A 20,853-nucleotide genomic window follows, 5' to 3' on the forward strand; every position below is an offset into this window, starting at 1 on the left:
ATATTGAGAACAATACCAAGATATTCACTCCTTCGTCTCTTTCCCTCGTTTAAAGATAAACATAAAATATTGCCAACATAAAATATCTGTCTTTATAATTAATAGCAGTGTAGTCTAGTTTTTTTTTACCTCATTTATTTTGTGCTAACACAATTTAAAACACACCTAAAACCACTGCAGCAGGCAGATCAAATGGCATGATATATAGACCTACTTAATATTGTAGATAATGAACAGGGTTGGTCTCTAATATTGGTTGTTCTGTCTGCATACAACAGTCATCACCATTGTATATGGCGAAGTGCGATTAGAGTACAGCTGATCGTCATTTTTATACTTTATTCCTAAAAGTGGGTTATTATTTATTGCTCATAGTCGTCAAAGTTTTCATTATCGTAAACACAGAACACATAATGTTTTGAGATCTGATTATACGAGCATACATTCAAGTTAATTTATTGAGCAGCATTTATTATTCAGAAACATTGTAGCCTATTATACCATACATTATCCAGATATTATATTAGTAAATATTAAGGATACATTAAACTTGCCTATAACAAATTAGATAATATTATTCTTATACATACATTACACTAGCCTATATCCAGATACATTAAACTAGATACACTATACTTGCCATTATCCAGATACATAACACTAGCCTATATCCAGATACATTACACTAGACTATATCAAGATACATAATACTAGCCAAATACAGATACATTATATAACCTAAATCCAGATATATTATACCAGCCTTTATTCAGATATATTAAACTAGCCTATATTCAGATATATTAAACTAGCCTATATTCAGATATATTGTACTATCTTTTGTTCAGATATATTATACTAGCCTTTATCCAGATATATTATTTTAGCCTATATTCAGATACATTACACTAGCCTATAGCCAGATATATTATACTAGCGTTATTCAGATACATTTTACTAGCCTAATGTATATTCAGATACATTATACTAGCCCAAAGCCAGATATATTACACTAGCCTATAATCAGATAATTTGTATCTTATATGTAGATACATTGTACTCATCTATATCCGGATACATTGTATCCTATATTCAGATACATTGTATTAGTTTATATTGCGATACATTGTATTAGTTTATATTGCGATACATTGTATTAGTTTATATACAAGTATATTGTATTAGTTTATACTCAGACATCATATTAGTTTATATTTCGATATATTGTTTTCTTTTATATTCAGATATATTGTATTAGTTTATATACATATATATTGTATTCGTTTATATTCAGATATATTGTATAAGTAAATATACAGATATATTGTATTAGTTTGTATTCAGATATATTATATTAGTTTATATTCAGATATATTGTATTAGTTTATATACAGATATACTGTATTAGTTTGTATTCAGATATATTGTAGTAGTTTATATTCAGATATATTACTAATCTATATCCGGATACATTGTATCCTATATTCAGACATATCATATTAGTTTATCTACAGATATATTGTGTTAGTTTATATTCAGACATATCATATTAGTTTATCTACAGATATATTGTGTTAGTTTATATTCAGACATATCATATTAGTTTATATTCAGTTATATTGTATTAGTTTATATTCAGATATATTGTATTAGTTTATATTCATATATATTGTATTAGTTTAAATACAGATATATTGTATTCGTTTATATTCAGATATATTGTATAAGTTTATATACAGATATATTGTATTAGTTTGTATTCAGGTATATTATATTAGTTTATATTCAGATATATTGTACGAGTTTATATACAGATATATTGTATTAGTTTGTATTCAAATATATTGTAGTAGTTTATATCCAGATATATTAGTTTATATTCAGATATACTTTATTAGTTTATATACAGATATATTGTATTAGTTTGTATTCAGATATATTATATTAGTTTATATTCAGATATAATGTATTAGTTTATATACAGATATATTGTACTCGTTTATATCCAGATATATTAGTTTATATTCAGATATACTATATTAGTTTATATACAGTATTGTATTAGTTTGTATTTAGATATATTATATTGGTTTATATTCAGATATATTGTATTAGTTTATATACAGATATATTGTACTCGTTTATATTCAGATATATTGTATTAGTTTATATTCAGATATACTATATTAGTTTATATACAGATATATATTGTATTAGTTTGTATTCAGATATACTTTATTAGTTTATATTCAGATATATTGTATTAGTTTATATCCAGATATTATTAGTTTATATTCAGAATATTATATTAGTTTATATGCAGATATATATTGTATTAGTTTGTATTCAGATATACTATATTAGTTTATATTCAGATATATTGTATTAGTTTATATCCAGATATTATTAGTTTATATTCAGATAAGTTTGTATATAGATTATTGAATTATATATTATGTTATATTGTATTAGTTCATATTCAGATATATTGTACTATATTATATTCAAATAAATTGTGCAAGCATTTATTTTGAAAAGTTGTTTTAGTTTGTTTCATGCATACATTTCCCTTACCCTATTCCGATAAGATTCTAATTTTGTAAATCCACTGATATAGGACCTGGTAATATGTTTTGGTGGCAAAAATTTATATCAGTATTCTTCATTTATAAACACTTCCCTTGTCGCTGTGCAAATCTAAAGATTTCTATAATTGTAATCAAGAATACTTGAAATCAAAGATCTTAAAAAAACAGTATAACTGCTTTCTATATTTCAACTCTCTTCAGCTACGTATTAAGATGTATTTAAGAAGTATATATATTTACAACTGAACGGTTATTCACCTATATCAAAATAAACTCTGAACTTCTAATAAACACACTCTAAATGCCATTTAACCGACATTATTCAATTAGTGATATTCATCCAATATAGAGTGCGTTTCGAATTTCACTTTTTGTCTGATATCTCTACCATATTCACCCTATTGCTTTAAGTGTATTAACAAATAACAAAGAAAAACCAAGGTGCCACCTACTTTCTCAATGATTTACGTATTCCATTAATTACAAAGTAATCGAGATATATGTATCCGTTTAACACAAATATACTGCATTACATACACACCTTGCAATAACAACCCATTTCTCAATAGCACGGTCAATACACACACAGAAAAAAATGGTAAAGTTTTGTCTTGGCACCTTCTCAAGAGTAATCATCTATTGTGAGTTATTTTTGACTCAGTTTCCATCTTGAATATCAAATTTACTAGCTTTCATCTGTTAGTCTGGACATTTATTAGGCCTACTTAAAGTTGATGTATATTATTGCATTCAAGGTGTTTGGCACCACCCTGTTCTCTTTTTAAGAATCTGCTGACTTAGTCTTCAATACGTTTGCACTGTGTGACGCCTCAAGGCTAAAACCACAACGATTCCATAATACTATTATCAATATAAATCCCCGAATTCCAAAGACAGCACGCACAGAGACAAAATATGAAGTTACACTTACTTATCTATGCCATATCAATCATACAAGGAAGATAAACGAAATCATAATTTGGTAGCAATATAGGTCAGTGGCAAACGGCCTATCTTTTTACTGTAGTGTTGCAGGAATATGTTGCTCGTCTCTCGACTGAATATATAAATAGATGGTATATAGGTAGAACTGTGTCTATATACTTTACACCAGTGTTGTATAAACACCGTCTATAATTAATGGGATATGAAACTTTTGCCATGGTTTTCAAACAGTAGATATTATTGCATGAATGAGTATCGACCTATTTTTTTTTTCAAAAAAAGGAAAATTATGACAGTTATCCATCCAATTGTTTTCTATAAAAGAAATGTGTTGAGTATGTTTCTCCGATATTTCCAATAGTTCTTGAGATAATTTTGTTTCCATCTGAACGTCCAATCTTCAAAATAACAATGATTGATAATAACCTATGTTTGCTGTCCTCACACGTTGCGGATATTAAATCCACCATCAGTACAGATTGTTTAAATTAGAGGTAATGCTCGTGTAGACTTCTCTGGAAAGAAAGCTAATTCAGCAATACAGGTATTGGCAAGCCTACTAGAAATTTACAACATAATCTTACATAGTTCTGATTTTCAGACAATAAATAAGTTATCTTGCCGATCAGGTATATATATCATTTTCAGATTGCAGCCTTCATAAATAAACATTATTAAAGAGTATGAACAAAGATTTCATGAAGGTACCTGTAAACGTTATCAGAATAAAGTAAGAGATAGTCTGCATTAAATAAATAAATGGTGATATATCCATTCAGATTATCTAGAGATATACTCATTCAGATTATCTCGAGGCACACCTATTCAGATTATCTAAAGAGATATCCATTCAGATTATCTAGAGATATATCAATTCAGATTATCTAAAGATATACCCGAACAGTCTATCTAGAGATATATCCATTCAGATTATCTAGAGTTATATTCATTCAGATTATCTAGAGATATATCAATTCAGATTATCTAGAGATATATCCATTCAGATTATCTAAAGATATACCCATTCAGATCATCTAGAGATGTATCAATTCAGATTATTTAGAGATATACCCGAACAGTTTATCTAGAGATATATCCATTCAGATATCTAGAGATATGCCGGAACAATTTATCTAGAGATATATTCATTCAGATTATCTAGAGATGATTCAATTCAGATTATCTAGAGATATATCCATTCAGATTATCTACAGATATACCCATTCAGATCATCTAGAGATGTATCAATTCAGATTATTTAGAGATATACCCGAACAGTTTATCTAGAGATATATCCATTCAGATATCTAGAGATATGCCGGAACAATTTATCTAGAGATATATCCATTCAGATTATCTAGAGATAAACCCGAACAGATTATCTAGAGATATATCCATTCAGATTATCTAAAGATATATGCTCATTCAGATTATCTAGATATATATCCATTCAGATTATCTAGAGATATATCCATTCAGATTATCTAAAGATATACTCATTCAGATTATCTAGAGTTGTATCAATTCCGATTATTTAGAGATATACCCGAACAGTTTATCTAGAGATATATCCATTCAGATATCTAGAGATATGCCGGAACCGAGTATCTAGAGATATATCCATTCAGATTATATTGAGATATATGCCCATTCAGATTATCTAGATATATATCCATTCAGATTATCTAGAGATATATCCATTCAGTTTATCCTAAGATATACTCATTCAGATTATCTAGAGATATATCAATTCAGATTATTTAGAGATATGGCCATTCAGATTATCTTATGATAGACCCATTCAGATTATCTAGAGATGTATCCGTTTAGTTTATCTAGAGATATATCCATTCAAATTATCTTATGATAGACCCATTCAGATTTTCTAGAGATATATATCTATTCAGATTTTCTAGAGAAATACTCATTCAGATTATACAGTGAATAGAGCCTTAGTTTATATGTAGACTTAGTAAATATGTTTCGTAACCGATATTGTTTTTTTTTTTGTGATTATTGAAAGATGTGAATTTTGTTACTTTTTTTAGCATTTGAAAGTATCTGTACCAAGCGATTATAGCTCTAAAAATATGTGATGCAGCTTACGCACAATATGCAATTAAATAGTGGAGCTACTTATAAAACGGAAACATTAAATCATACTCACACGAATTCAAGGTTTGAGATGCACTTCAAGTTCAGGAGAATTTGGTCTTGACGGAGGACACAATGAAGATTCTTCTGACCACGGTTTGTTCAGATTCTGTGTAAGATGTATATGTATAGAGTTAACAATGTCATCATCTCTTTCACTTTTCTCCATCAACCTCATCTCTTTCTCAAGAGAACACAACCGACATTCACAACTGAGAGTAGCTCCTGTATCCCTCTGTCCGTATTTCTCTATGATTGGGGTCCGAAGATAGAAACTGTCTCGTGGATGGAGAACTGATCGCTTAGAAGTTTGTACAAAGCGTTTATCATTAATAGTAAGATATAGTTGGTCATTAGCATAATTTGATTCCTCGGCAAATTTCATCGATTCAGTACTTTCTGCAAGTTTCGATCCACAGTTTTTGAAGTACAGGATTTTTGATCTATCTACAAACATTTTGTTTGTGGTGTCTTCAAAATAAACCTTCTTATGGAAGCTATTTTGTTTTTGTTGGGGTTTCGAAGAGGTTGGCTGTGTTGTTATTTCTGGAAGAATGGTTTGGACAGTAAGAACTGGAGGAACAACGTCTACATGCATCATCTTCCACCACTCTTGCTGTTTTTGATAGGGACGAATTGGCGTAGCTGTTTTGTGCCGATTTGACGTTAATACGACTTTATTTTGTCTTCTACCAGAATCTGAGACAGTGGTGTTGGATCTTGTTAGAAGTAGTTTAGAATTTGAGACGAATGTTGACCTTCGCAGAGGGAATGCTGATTTGGTTCTTGGATGACTTAGTGGTATTCGAATGACTGCTTGGAGTTGCATTGAGTTCCGGGGAGTTCTTGGGGTGTATTTTATTGGAGACGTTATTGGTCTCACCTGGAATAGACAGGGAAAAATTGATCACTTTTTATAGCGAAGACGCCAAAGATTGTAACGCCTTGTCTAAAAGTATCTCAAACTAATGCCTAGAATATCCACCAATATACGGAGAACAAAGACATAGAGCTACCATGTTCAGGATGAATGATGTTATCTCAGATTATACGATTATTAAAGTTTCAAAACGACCCAAATTAGTATTTATACAGAATGAAGTGACATAGATACTCCACTAAGTGTTAGAATTCCATTTATCTAGTAAAGCTTTTTGAAATGTTTTTGCACATCATTGTGATTCTGAAGTTTCAGACATTTTTAAATATCAAATACATTTTTCATGAAATTAAATGCCACTCACCTTCTCCATATCTGTAGTCATCAGTGAAATGAACGAGAAAAACGAGGTAAATAGGTAGAAATATTCTCGATTGACTGAGTTGAGGCCTTGTCAATGCTTCAATAGGAACATGTTTTTTATTCAGGGAGATATTGAGCTGTTTTCTATTTCTATTAAAATTGATTGATACGGTATATTAAGAGAAGAAAAGGTATATATTATTAAGAAGATTAGTGAAATAGACTGAATATAACACGATCTCTTTATAATATAGTTAAAAGAAGTTCTTCAATAAGTCTTTAAGAAACCATTTAAATACGTCTACATTCTAAATAGTCAATAGCGTTATATTAAATGTCATGAGGTCCATAAACTTGGTCACATAGTCCACTGTGACATTAGGCATTATACTAGTCTGAGGCTGCTTCCATTTGGGTTATGAAAATTTACTAGCTGGCAAAAGTCGTTGTTAATCTGTGTTAAATAACCGTCGTACGAGTAATGTTAAGGATAAATGTATGGATGACCGAAACAGAAGCTGTTGTGATGTTGTATCGTAGTTAATATTGTCGATAATTAGCGATATACTTAATAGATATATTCGTTTGCTAGTTACATGTAGCCTTCTTCATTAGGAGAACTCACCAGGAACAAAACTCAATGTCAAAACATCTCTGAAATTCTTGTGACTAGACGCTTTATAACCAATTTGTTACATCGACCTATCCGATCCAGTAAGCTGATATAAAAAGCCAATAATCTAAAGTATTCAACCACATCACATGTGCCACGCCCAAATGAAAAGGCAAAATGATACAAATATTTGCACTTTTTTTGTAGATCTATATGATTAGAATACGAAGGCTAATAGATCAAGAATTAATGATGGTCAACTTAAAAGCAGTAAACAGTTTATTGATTTGAGAAAGGCTTTTGATTGTTATATATAGCCCTACAATCAATCTACCGACACGTAAATTATAAATTAATTACTTTATTTTCTTTCTTTACTTCTTGTTTGCTTCTATCGATGCGTGATTATATTTCGATTACCTCCCCTTAATACAAGCTGAATAATGTGGGGTGATGAATTACTATTCGAAGGTCAATATACCTAAGAGGTTTTAGAAATAAGAACAAACCGTGACCGCAGGTTATGAGACTGGTGCACATAGCCAGGATTATACTGATTCAGAGATAAGACAAGGATTCCTCGTAATTTAACTAAAAGGGCATAAACTTGACGTTCCGAACAGAACTTTGAGCACCAATAAGACAAAATGACGAACCATAATAATCGCCATAATAGGCGACCCTAGCTCCTCCTTCGATAGTCAAATGTATCGTGCTATCATTATAAACAATTTGATTTAGATACAATATTGATAGTTTGATACAACGGTGATTTATTGTTTTATTGGCAATCAACTTTTTATTGGCGCTGAAAGTATGGTCAATGAAAAACGTGTTTATATATACTAGAACTAGAAGACTTCAGATTTACTTTGCTTGAACATGTGCGTCAGGTTAGCACTGCATCTTCACGATAATACGAACTTCGTGTTATACCTTGACTGTAATATCCACCATCATTCTATCATGGGATGTCGCGATTTGATTATATTGTACGCTAGCATGAATACAGTCAACCAGAGCTCTTGGCAAATAGGCTGTAAACATTTTGACTTATTGATTACAGACTTTCTGTTGAGGTCTCTGGCTGGCTGTATTCCTCGGCATACCATCCCATCATATATCTGCATTTACAAACTTCTGTGACAATAGAAATGTGACTATTACAGTCAATGCATAAGATGAAGTGTGTAATAGCTTGACATTGTGAAGATGGTAGCACTTCTGAACTAGTTTGATAGATATATACCACCATTCTTGTCCAATTGCAGTTTTACGATCACAAAAGTATTCAGCTTTCCACGATGATTCTGGATTCACAATGACCACGAAATAGTTAAGGTTAAGCTGGAAGCACGTCATGTTGTTGCACTGTGAATGAATGATTCATGCTCCCTTATCCTCCAATTGCAGTGTTGAGATCAAAGGATTCTTCTTTCCATGATTATTCTGGAATTATAATGATCTTGAAAAGTACTGTACAATGAAATGGCGATCATATCTGATTGTTTCGCTGTTCATATAAATCATCTATAATTGCTCTTTCCTTCCATCAACTGAACATCGTCCACTTCTTGTAGCCATTTTAAAATACGAATAGTTTTATCCTTATCACAGAAATTAATATGATTCGGTAACATTGCACGGCGACCTTCAATACATGTCTTTGGTCGATTGAAAGGGTTATTAGGTTTAGATTGTCGGTAACCCTTTGGTGGTTTATATGGGATAGTATCACAAGGTTTTGGAGGTCGTAGGTCACTGAATTTTAATTGTGGTGTACCATTAGGGAACTCTGACGAAATATCATATCCGGGTTTTTCTGGTTTGGCGACAATCTGCGTAGGTGATAGAAAACTATTGGATAGTCGTGCCTGTATTATATCACCTTGAATAGCTGCACAAGAGTCACTAGGTTTTGTTGAAGACGATTCTGGTTTTGATACTTCAGGTATCGGATTTGATATAATGATTGCTGCAGCAGTATTAGCTCTACGGAGTATTCTAGTCCCCGATGGAGGTGGTCGGTTCGATGCCACTGGTAATGGATTTGAAGCAATATTTGATGCAGTATTAGCAATTTGACTAATATTTTGCACATAATCAGCACCATGGCGACAAGGGGTGCGTTCGATGCTTATAAGCGACGAAGTTCGTTCAATCCCCATTGCAGTTGCTGGACGTGGTTCTAATTCTGTACTTTTCAATGCATTTGATGTGAATGTCGCGTTATTGCACTCTTCTGCTACCTTTGTAATATCATCAAGTTTTACTATTTCAGACAGAGAATCCTTCGGTAATTTACAGTTTTCTCCAAATTTCACTCGTTTTGTAACATCATCTTCCGCTTTCACAGAAAATGATCTAGAACGTCTCAGCTTCTTCTTTGTTAGTCTAGAATCTTCTGAACCTGAGTCGGGTTGAGAGTTTTTCAAGATCCCCTTACGGACGGATGAACGGTTTGACCTCACCGATTGTCTACTGCACATTCTTGGCGGTAACACAATAGGAAGTTCTCTTTTCTTTTTCTTCAACCCTGTACCGTTCAAATACGGTGATCTCCAGAAGGTGGACAATCCGAGTTTTATGCCCTTGGTGTTCACATACATTGGATATGCATTCTGTCTTTTGTCGTTTATTGACAAAGTCGACATATGATTGGCCACGTGATACTGAAGCATTTTATTAAAAAAATTGTATCTTCAACAGAGTTTTCACATTGTTATCAGTTCGACAAACTTTTCAAATCTTCGAGGATGCTGCATCTGAAAAATATATCAAATTCAAAATTAACCTATTTCTTGAAGAGTGGTTACAAACTTTGAGCGTTTTTTTATACTTTAGTCTTAAGTCATTTAGATATTGTTTTTTTCACAATGGAAGAGATTAACCAAATTATTAATTAAGGTTCTACCCATTTCAACTTTCCTTAACTCGTATTGAGATCTTTTAAACGTATTACAATATTATTCCATTTCACATTCCTGTTCTTGTTTGTCAGCTTTCCACTTTCTCTGTTTAACTATATCCTATAGACCTACCTGTTTTTACACTTACTATAATACTTTTTTTCTGAAGATTTCTCTTTTACCTTTTTCAATAACAATAAAGTCACAACGATTACTTTGAAGATTAACATTCTGTTTCTACAATTATGTCTTTTATGAAAATGTGCATTGGTTTCCTTTTTGCACTTTAAAAGGCCTTTTGACATTCCTATACGTAATTTTTTTTGCAAGTTTCTCTCCTACCTTCACACTTAAATCATAATCACAAAGAAAAGTTTGAAGATTATAATTTCACGACGTTTAGATCTTGACTGTTTAAAATTTATTGACTTCGCGACTTGGTGTGTACGTAATTTGTATACCAATCTATTAGATTTAAATTCTGATAAACACAGGGCTATATATTAACAATAGAAATTTTATTATCTCTTAAAGGCAAACTCAGTCTACTTAATCCTTTAACAAGATATTGTTTTAAAGGGACAACTTATCTGTATAAGTGTTAAAGTGAAATGCGAACTAAAGCTAGAACTATTGGTTTCAACATTGTTAAGTTAAAGGGTTAATTGGTTATATTCTGTATCATTCCATGAATCAAAGGTTAACATGAACAAAGTATCCTTACAACAAAGTAATAAGATCCAAACCGCCAACCGCGCAAACCGGAAGTAAAATATTGTACAAAAATGAGCATAACTAAAGTAGCACAGGGGTAGGTCAAAAGCAAGAACTCTTAATTTCCAAATGTTGTAGCATTGGTAAGTTAAAGGTTAGTTGGATATATTCTGTATTTTTCCATGAATCAAAGGTTAACACGAACCTAGTATCCTTACAACAACGTAATAAGATTCAAACCGTCAATCGCACCAACCGGAAGTAAAATATTGTACGAAAATGGGCATGTTGTGATGTTTTGGAGCGGTATATTTCAATTTTTTGTATGAACAATATTTATTTACATAATACGATAATGGAACAGGTTTTCAACTTCAGTACCCTTTCCTTATAAATTTCATTTTGGCATGGGTTCCATGAAAAAGTCTGTTCTCGTGATCACTCTTGAACCTGTCTGGATCTTAGTAGACAGTCAGCTTCTCTATAATGCTCATAGCATCGGGTACTTATATAGAGGCGATGTACGTGTCCAAATGTGCAACATGCACCTTCAGATTTCAATTCTGCGACCGACATGCAACGTTGTTTCCCGAAGTGTTAACAAGTTAATGGTTTTATTTTGGTCGTTTCCTACTTTAGACATACAGACATAGATATACATTTACCTTTAATTGTATAGTTACATATTGGTGTTGTATTATTAACGGAAAATCTACGAAATTTATGAAGGGCAAATGATATTATTTAACACTCACTAGCTATTTGCAATAAATGACTCTTCAAAATATGTTTATTATATTTTTCTAATTTATAATCTTATGTTCATTCAGCTATGAGACTAGATTACAAATAATAGAACGTTGAAAAACACAAACATGTCATGTTTTAACGGATCATTTACCCCGACAGAATAATTTAATTATATAGGACAAAGCTTCTAACTATAAACAGCGGTATTGACCCTTTTAAGGCAGTGTCCATTACTCATCTGCAACATCCAGTTCTGTGCATAAGTCTTAATATTTAGCAGTGGCTTCCCACCTTACAAAAATGGTTCCTACCTCCAAGTGTACCCCCCTTCATTTCTTTACGTTTTTTACGTAATCAGTTTTTTTTTTTTGAATCAGTTTTATCCAAAAAGATTAATACTCAGTTCTATCCAATAGAGTTACACTTAGTTCTATCCGTAATAGCTATTACCCTATATATAAACTGGGTTCTATCAATAATATTTATACCCAGTTCTATCCATAATATTTATACCCAGTTCTATCCATAATATTTATTCCCAGTTCTATCCATAATATTTATACCCAGTTCTATCCATAATATTTATACCCAGTTCTATCCATAATATTTATACCCAGTTCTATCCATAATATTTATACCCAGTTCTATCCATGAGAGTAATATCCAGTTCTATACATAATAGTAGTATCCAGTTCTATCCATAATAGTTAAATCCAGTTCTATCCATAATAGTTAAATCCAGTTCTATCCATAATAGTTAAATCCAGTTCCATACATAATAGTAATATCCAGTTCTATCCATAATAGTAATATCCAGTTATATCCATAATAGTAATATCCAGTTTTATCCATAATAGTAATATACAGTTCTATCTATAATAGTAATACCAGTTCTAACAATAATAGTAATATCCAGTTCTATCCATAATAGTAACATCCAGTTCTATACATAATAGTAATATCCAGTTCTATCTATAATAGTAATACCCAGTTCTATCCATAATAGTAATATCCAGTTCTATCTATAATAGTAATATCCAGTTCTATCTATAATAGTAATACCCAGTTCTATCCATAATAGTAATATCCAGTTCTATCTATAATAGTAATATCCAGTTCTATCCATAATAGTAATACCCAGTTCTATCCATAATAGTAATACCCAGTTCTATCCATAATAGTAATATCCAGTTCTATCTATAATAGTAATATCCAGTTCTATCTATAATAGTAATATCCAGTTCTATCTATAATAGTAATATCCAGTTCTATCCATAATAGTAATATCCAGTTCTATCCATAATAGTAATATCCAGTTCTATCTGTAATAGTAATATCCAGTTCTATACATAATAGTAATATCCAGTTCTCTATATAATAGTAGAGATAGCAATATCCAGTTCTATCCATAATAGTAATATCCAGTTCTCTATATAATAGTAATATCCAGTTCTATCTATAATAGTAATATCCAGTTCTCTATATAATAGTAATATCCAGTTCTATCTATAATAGTAATATTCAGTTCTATCTGTAATAGTAATATCCAGTTCTATCTGTAATAGTAATATCCAGTTCTATACATAATAGTAATATCCAGTTCTATCCATAATAGTAATATCCAGTTCTCTATATAATAGTAATATCCAGTTCTATCTATAATAGTAATATCCAGTTCTATCTGTAATAGTAATATCCAGTTCTATCTGTAATAGTAATATCCAGTTCTATACATAATAGTAATATCCAGTTCTATCCATAATAGTAATATCCAGTTCTCTATATAATAGTAATATCCAGTTCTATCTATAATAGTAATATCCAGTTCTATCCATAATAGTAATATCCAGGTCTATCCATAATATTAATATCCAGTACTATACCTAATATCTATGCTGGGTTCTATCCAAAATAGTAATGCTCAGTTCTACAAATAAAATTGATACTCAGTTCTATCCATAATAGCTATACCCAGTAATGCTCAATTCTATGCATAAAAGTCATTCGATAAAAAAGCAATTCTCAATTTTAGTAAAAAAATTTATTAGGTTACTTAACTACTAACAATACCATCAGTAGAGTGGCATCATGTGTATAATGCTAGTCTTGGTTCATAAGATTAATGCTCTGTCACATTCTTAAGGATGTTATAATGCATAGTCAAGTGCATAACCCTTAAAATAAAGTATTTATTCTTGATAATGATAGGTAAACGCATTGACTTCATATATGTACAAGAATGCCCCACCCTTTTCCGAAAACGTGATTCAATAGAGATAATATAGAGACATATTTACCTGTGTTTCTTATTGTAGGGCAAATAATAAAATAAAACATAGAAGCGAGCAATTAAAATAGATCTTGGTTGTACTTTATGTATTTTTGATGAGCTGACTAGTACAAAATTAAACCATGTCAGGCAAATTATATCGATCTTCTGTTGTTTCAATTTGAGTTTTCCTCAATAATAATTCTCTTCATAATTAGGTCATTAATGGAGTTTTACGCCCTATTTTATGCTCTTGATTGTTCTAATGAAGACTAGCAAAGACTCAAAGTGTGTAATGAGGGAATTTTAGCCAAGAATGCAGAAAAGTGAAGTAACAGAAAACTGTTGCCAAAATTGAAAAATACTGTGTTATGCCTATTCAGCAATAGAATGGTCAACCGATAGCGCACATACTAGTGGTTGACAATGAATTTCCGGATAGCTAGATCGTGCTGTCTTTAATATTTTCCAGGAACACCTGATATCTCTTATCGATTGGGTTTCTTTGGAGATTCTCCACAAATTACTTGTTACATTATGTTGATTTCATATCTTTTTAAAATGAATTCCCACTAGAAACTTAACACTCCAGTATATCAAGTTCTACTGCATACACTGGGCTAAGCTCCGATTTATCCTAAGAAAAATTAAACCTACCATTGTATATATGGTGTATCCATGACCATTCAGACAAACTGTGTTACTAGTTTATTAAATTCTACTGTATAAATATGGGCTACTAGGATATAGATAAGATTTTGACGTAGTACAAATTATGTTTTAATCAACGCGCCTAATAGATTCATAATTTATTATATTCTGCAGTCATTTAGTGTCAAATTACTCGACGTCACATAACTTAAAATATTTTAGTTTGTGAAATTGTGTGCCCTGTGTCACACCTTACATAGTCCGATAAATCGAACATATTGATTGTTATTGTTTATGCAGACTATACGTCTGTATGTGAACTTCACTCAGACCTATATCATATTTACTATTTACCAGAGAATCCAAAGGATACCATAATTACAAACAACGCCAGACTTGTATCTTATATAGTACAATCACAGACTTGTATCTTATATAGTACAATCACAGACTTGTATCTCATAAATTTCGATCACAGACTTGTATCTCCTAGACTACAATCACAGACTTGTATCTCCTAGACTACATTCACAGACTTGTATCTCCTAGACTACAATCACAGACTTGTATCTCTAAGACTACAATCATAGACTTGGATCTTATAGACTACAACCTCCGACTTTTTCTCATATACTACAATCACAGACTTGTAACTCATATACTACAATCACAGACTTGTACCTCATATACTACAATCATAGACTTTTATCTTATAGACTACAATCACAGACTTGTTATAATGTAATAATGTAATAATGTAATTTTTCTCTAAAATCAAAGTGGCATACCTAATAGAAGACTAGTCTCCCTTGACCAATGCATAGATCACTCAGACCCCATAGACAAATCTGAGAGCAATTTATTCAGATTATCCCAGGTCTACCAGCTACTAGCAGCCGTTGAAAATCCGATTGCTTGCATATTCCGCTAGTTGTTAGTTAATCCTGGGCCGTTTCGTGGTTGCTACTTTCAATCTTTAATGTTCAACAGTGTTTCGGATGATTTATAAAGCTAGGTAATAAAATTGACAGTTACCGGTGAATATTAGCCTATTTCACCTATTTGTTTATACTCAATATTATTGATATTTTTACTTATCATATTGATATAAGGTATCAGTTGTTAGGGAAAACTTTGATAGGTAGTCTTAGTAGTCAATAAACAAGCCCATCTCTTATCAAGTTTCCGTTTAAAACAGCTGTCAGAATAAACCGATATATGATATATAAGTACATATACCTGGGACAGGTAGTATGTCTATACTGAAATGATCTTCAAATAATATACCTAAAAGAAGTAATAGATGATTCTGCATATTGTTGAACAAGATAATATGTATGCACTTTATGCTTTAATAAAGAATTCCTTGTATAATAATGAAGAGCCCTTATAATGAGTGTTGTCAATCTGTAACCAATGTTTTAATTCTACGTCTGTTGTAATCAGCAACTTTTGTTTGCAACTTGATGCCTGTAAGCAATGTTTTTGTTTCTTTGTAAATCTGTTAGTAATGTTTCTGTTAAAGTGATGTATGTTGTCAATCTGGATGTATGGTTTCTGTCAATATGATGTATGTTGTATATCTGTAAGTATGGTTTCTGTCAATATGATGTATGTTGTCTCTGTTAAAGTGATGTATATTGTCAATCTGTAAGTATGGTTTATGTCAATGTGATGTATGTTGTCAATCTGTAAGTATGGTTTCTGTCAATGTGATGTAAGTTGTCTCTGTTAAATGTTGTCAATCTGTAAGTATGGTTTATGTCAATGTGATGTATGTTGTCAATCTTTAAGTATGGTTTATGTCAATGTGACGTATATTGTCAATATGTAATTATGGTTCCTGTCAATTTGACGTATATTGTCAATCTGTAAGTATGGTTAATACCAATGTGATGTGTATTGTCAATCTGTAAGTATGGTTTATGTCAATGTGATGTATGTTGTCAATATGTAAGTATGGTTTCTGTCAATGTGACGTATATTGTCAATCTGTAAGTATGGTTAATACCAATGTGATTTGTATTGTCAATCTGTAAGTATGGTTTATGTCAATGTGATGTATGTTGTCAATATGTAAGTATGGTTTCTGTCAATGTGATGTATATTGTTGTCTATGTTAAAGTGATGTATGTTCTCAATCTGTAATTATGGTTCCTGTCAATGTGACGTATATTGTCAATCTGTAAGTATGGTTTATGTCAATGCGACGTATATTATCAATCTGTAAGTATGGTTTCTGTTAAAGTGATGTATGTTGTAAACCTTTGACTCCGTTAATGGGCAGCATAGACAATTTTAAAAAGTAAATTTGTCAGCCCATCTGAATCATGCAGTACCTAAATTAAATTCATTGAACTGTGAAACGACAACAATCGTCCACTTTTTATGGACGTATAGCAAAAATTGCAAGAAAAAGGAAGATTAAACTGTAGCACTTTTATTACAGACACAATATGTACATTGGGTTCAACTAGATAATGTGAATTGTTCACCCTTATTTTTTTCACAATGGCAGTTTTCTGCCATCAGATTGCCTCAAGTGTAAAAAAATCCATCATTTGTGTATTTTTGTTTTTGTTCACTGGCTTTTAAGTCCAAAATTTTCAAGAAGGTTATCTGTTCCAAACGAAAAAAAAAGAATGCATCTTTATGTAATGGAACCGTTTTTTCTCTCGAAAGTTTTCTAATCGCTGCCCGAAAACTAAGTGATCACCTCCCCCTACCCCCTCTTCCCAAAGTGAATGGTTTGCACTGAAAAACAGATGATCAAAGCGTCGTGCCAAAAATTTTGTACATAACTGACACTGGGAAATCCAAGGAACCAGGGATTCAAGCAAAAATGCGGAAATATTTGATAAGCACAATTCCAAACAATATCACAATTCGACGGTTAACAAAACACACGTTTTCAAAGTTCCATACCTTGAAACGGTAAATCAATATGTAGTTCCATGTAATGTATAATAGCAAAAATCTTTAAGCGACCGCAGACGTTTATCACAGATCAGCGAAGCAAGGATGAATTCGTTGGGTATTGGAGAAAGAAAGCACATAAAGTAGCTCAATTAATAATCTTCCACATCGAAATTTTGTGTTAGAATATGTCTTCCAGATCCACGAAGTTATCAAATGTTTTGAATGTTACATACTGAACTGGTAAAAAATATACCATGAAATGCATTTCAAAAACTGTCCTCGCACTTACGTTCATTACAGATCGTTGGTGCAGTATATTTCAAAGGAAGCTTCGGAGATTCAGAAAAGGTACGATGTGGATAATCATCGAACCGTTGCTAAAGAAACAGAATTGAAACCTCGTTGACTAAGTTGGCCCAAGGGTGGCTATATAGTTTCGGCACTTTTTTTTTCAGCATCTATCCAGTCCTATGGGTATGAAACACAGATTCGAAAAGTTCGGCATACCTCCCTTCTTTAGTGTGAACATCATCCACGGAATCTAACCACCGCATAATACGACTGGACTTGTCTCGGTTACAGAAGTTAGTGGCATTCGTATTGATTGTGGCTAGCTCTTCGGGGAGAACAGGTTTTAAGCCCGGTTTCACTCTCAAAATGTTCTCGTTTTTGTATGAAGACAAAAAATCGTCATGATCTGGGATAGCAAGACGACAGACTACAAATTGTTGACCGTTGGAATCGTGAAGAAATTTAGGAGAGTACATTGACAGAACAGATTCAGATCGTTTGTTTACGGGTTCACGAAAAGCAACAGGCGGACAACGTTTGTCTTGTTTCGGGGAATATGGGTCCCTCTTTCTGTAAGCTTCGCTTCTAGGATACTGTTGTTGATAGGAATGACGCATAGGAGATTTGAAAAGAGACTTCATTTGTTTAGAGTTCTCACTATATGTGGATCCACTCGAATAGGAACCCGGGGACGTTGTCTCAATCGAAATACTTCCAATATCACTAAATGAATGAGTTTGGCGGTCGACATCGTATTGATGTTTCCTTTTACGGAATATATCAGTTTCACTAGCCGTACCCCGTAACGAAAGTTTGTTAAATAGGTTGTTTTCTTTGATTTTCACGCTCAAAGGATGTGGTTTGATTTTGAAAGGTCTACACGAAATGTCCTTGACCTCTCGAATATCCTCCAACTGTTCGTGAAACTTTACTCTCTTTTCGGTCTTCTTTTTGGATTTCTTTTCACGGTTCGAAAGAATTCCTCGAAGACCTGAAGAGTTATTGCTAGATATGTCCGAATGACTGTCTGAACCGCCATCTGTACTTCCGGTGTAAGCGGTACTTCCGGTACAAGTAGTTTCTGATTTGGTCAATTGTACGGAATCAGAATCGCACGAAACGTTCGAAACTACCGGAAGTTCTTTTCTGTTGGAATCTGTGATGATACTTGGATGATTCGGAGTCTTCTTGCACTTGACTCTACCATTATAAGGTGAACGATAGAATGAAGAAATATTTGGGATTTTCAGCTCGTCTTCGTCTCGGTTGTTGGTCGAGCCATTCTGCTTATAACCATTTAGGTTTGGTAGCTGAACTGGGGCGGCGACTTTAAACATGTCGCTTTGTTAGAGTTTCTGAAAGGATAGGAAGGTATAATAAGTATTGGAAAGGAAATAATTAAACCAATATTGTATAATTTACATTGCATTGTATTTGCAAAGCAAGTTGACACAGGGGCTTCATGCAACTATGAAGTACATCGATGTACAACAGTCTAAGGAAATGCAGGCAAAACTTTGGGGACTAAACCGTATTTTTTAAATCATGAAAAAGAAAAAAAATATACATGTACTTACTTTGAACCCAGTTCTATAAACAATATACAGTATATGTTACGATTATATAAAAAAGACTTGAATATTTATATAAAATATACAAGACTGTAGCATAATGGAGGCAAACGAGTCCCTTTGTAAACTACCACCAAATTTTATTTGTCTTTATTTCTATTGTGTTTTTTAAACCCACTCATTGCTCCCTTTGCCCCAGCTTAAATTGTGCTACGGCCTTGAAATATATTTATTTTGAATCATATTTCGAATATAATTTTTGAATTAAAATAGAACCAAAATGGATACTTACCTTTACCAGTTTCCTACATCCAATAACCTATATTTGAATTACCGTGGGATATATTATAGTATATTACAATAGGCACCTGTTTATCAAATAGTTGCCACCATTTATTGTTACATTACAAAACCCTGCCATACACTTATACTGTATACAAATACATACAAAAACATATTGCTAGCCTTTTGATATCGTATATCATTTAATTCCTATTAACACTGACGTCATATTGGATTTTTTACCGTTATATGATTATATATACTTAACCCTTACGACCCGTTTTGTGATACACTTGAAACTAGTAAGAAGTGTTCTATATAATAATATTAATAATCGTTAACATAATCAGTCAAAAGAATTATTATTAATCTCTTTATGAGCCACCGACTTGGTCATAACGTCAATAGATTAACTGTTAAACTATCAGAGAAGGTTGGGGTTACGGTGTCAGAAAGTTCCAACCATTCAAAAGCTTTTCATGATCATGAATAATCGGGAGTCAGTAATTGCAATTATTACAATGTTACATAATACGTCCTTTCTGTGCCTTTCTCTATAACCTGCAAATAAATCCTATCAAGAGTTAACTAATAGATTTATTTCACCTTAACTGCGGTGAGCTCATTGCAATATAGGCATTCATGACGCATTTAAAGAGATTTATAACTGCTTGTCTTGTGTTAAACTAGCCATCCTAGAGACATTCGATGTTAATATTGAAATAAAAACACTATTTTTCTAAGAAATGTATTGAATATATTTAAGATAATACAATCTAAATCTGCAGCAAAACGAGAAAAAATCTCAATATTCAATTTTTTGCCACTTTTCTAATCGGTTGCAACGTTTGAACTTTTAGACGAAGGTGTTGATCAAAGGGTCAAGCAGAAAATTGGCTTAAAAAATCAAGGACTCTTACTCGACCCGTTCTTTGATCCGAATTAATATTGGTA

At 32.1% G+C, this 20,853-nt stretch overlaps 3 protein-coding genes across 3 annotated transcripts; all 3 read right to left on the reverse strand.

Annotated features, from left to right (window-relative positions):
* Positions 1–5,706: 5,706 nt before the first annotated feature.
* On the reverse strand, positions 5,707–6,952 carry LOTGIDRAFT_159592 (hypothetical protein; the record flags this gene model as incomplete). The annotated part of the gene is made up of 2 exons (XM_009054096.1): positions 5,707–6,570; positions 6,932–6,952. The coding sequence occupies 2 exons, from the start codon at positions 6,950–6,952 to the stop codon at positions 5,707–5,709; spliced, it is 885 nt and encodes a 294-aa protein (XP_009052344.1).
* Positions 6,953–9,069: 2,117 nt separating this feature from the next.
* LOTGIDRAFT_159593 (hypothetical protein) lies at positions 9,070–10,224 on the reverse strand (the record flags this gene model as incomplete). The annotated part of the gene is made up of 1 exon (XM_009054097.1): positions 9,070–10,224. The coding sequence occupies one exon, from the start codon at positions 10,222–10,224 to the stop codon at positions 9,070–9,072; it is 1,155 nt and encodes a 384-aa protein (XP_009052345.1).
* A 7,989-nt stretch (positions 10,225–18,213) lies between these two features.
* Positions 18,214–19,383, reverse strand: LOTGIDRAFT_159594 (hypothetical protein; the record flags this gene model as incomplete). Its single annotated transcript, XM_009054098.1, has 1 exon — positions 18,214–19,383. The coding sequence occupies one exon, from the start codon at positions 19,381–19,383 to the stop codon at positions 18,214–18,216; it is 1,170 nt and encodes a 389-aa protein (XP_009052346.1).
* Positions 19,384–20,853: the final 1,470 nt, after the last annotated feature.

This window comes from Lottia gigantea, assembly GCF_000327385.1.
Source record: "Lottia gigantea unplaced genomic scaffold LOTGIsca_21, whole genome shotgun sequence".
NCBI classification, from domain to species: Eukaryota; Metazoa; Mollusca; class Gastropoda; family Lottiidae; genus Lottia; species Lottia gigantea.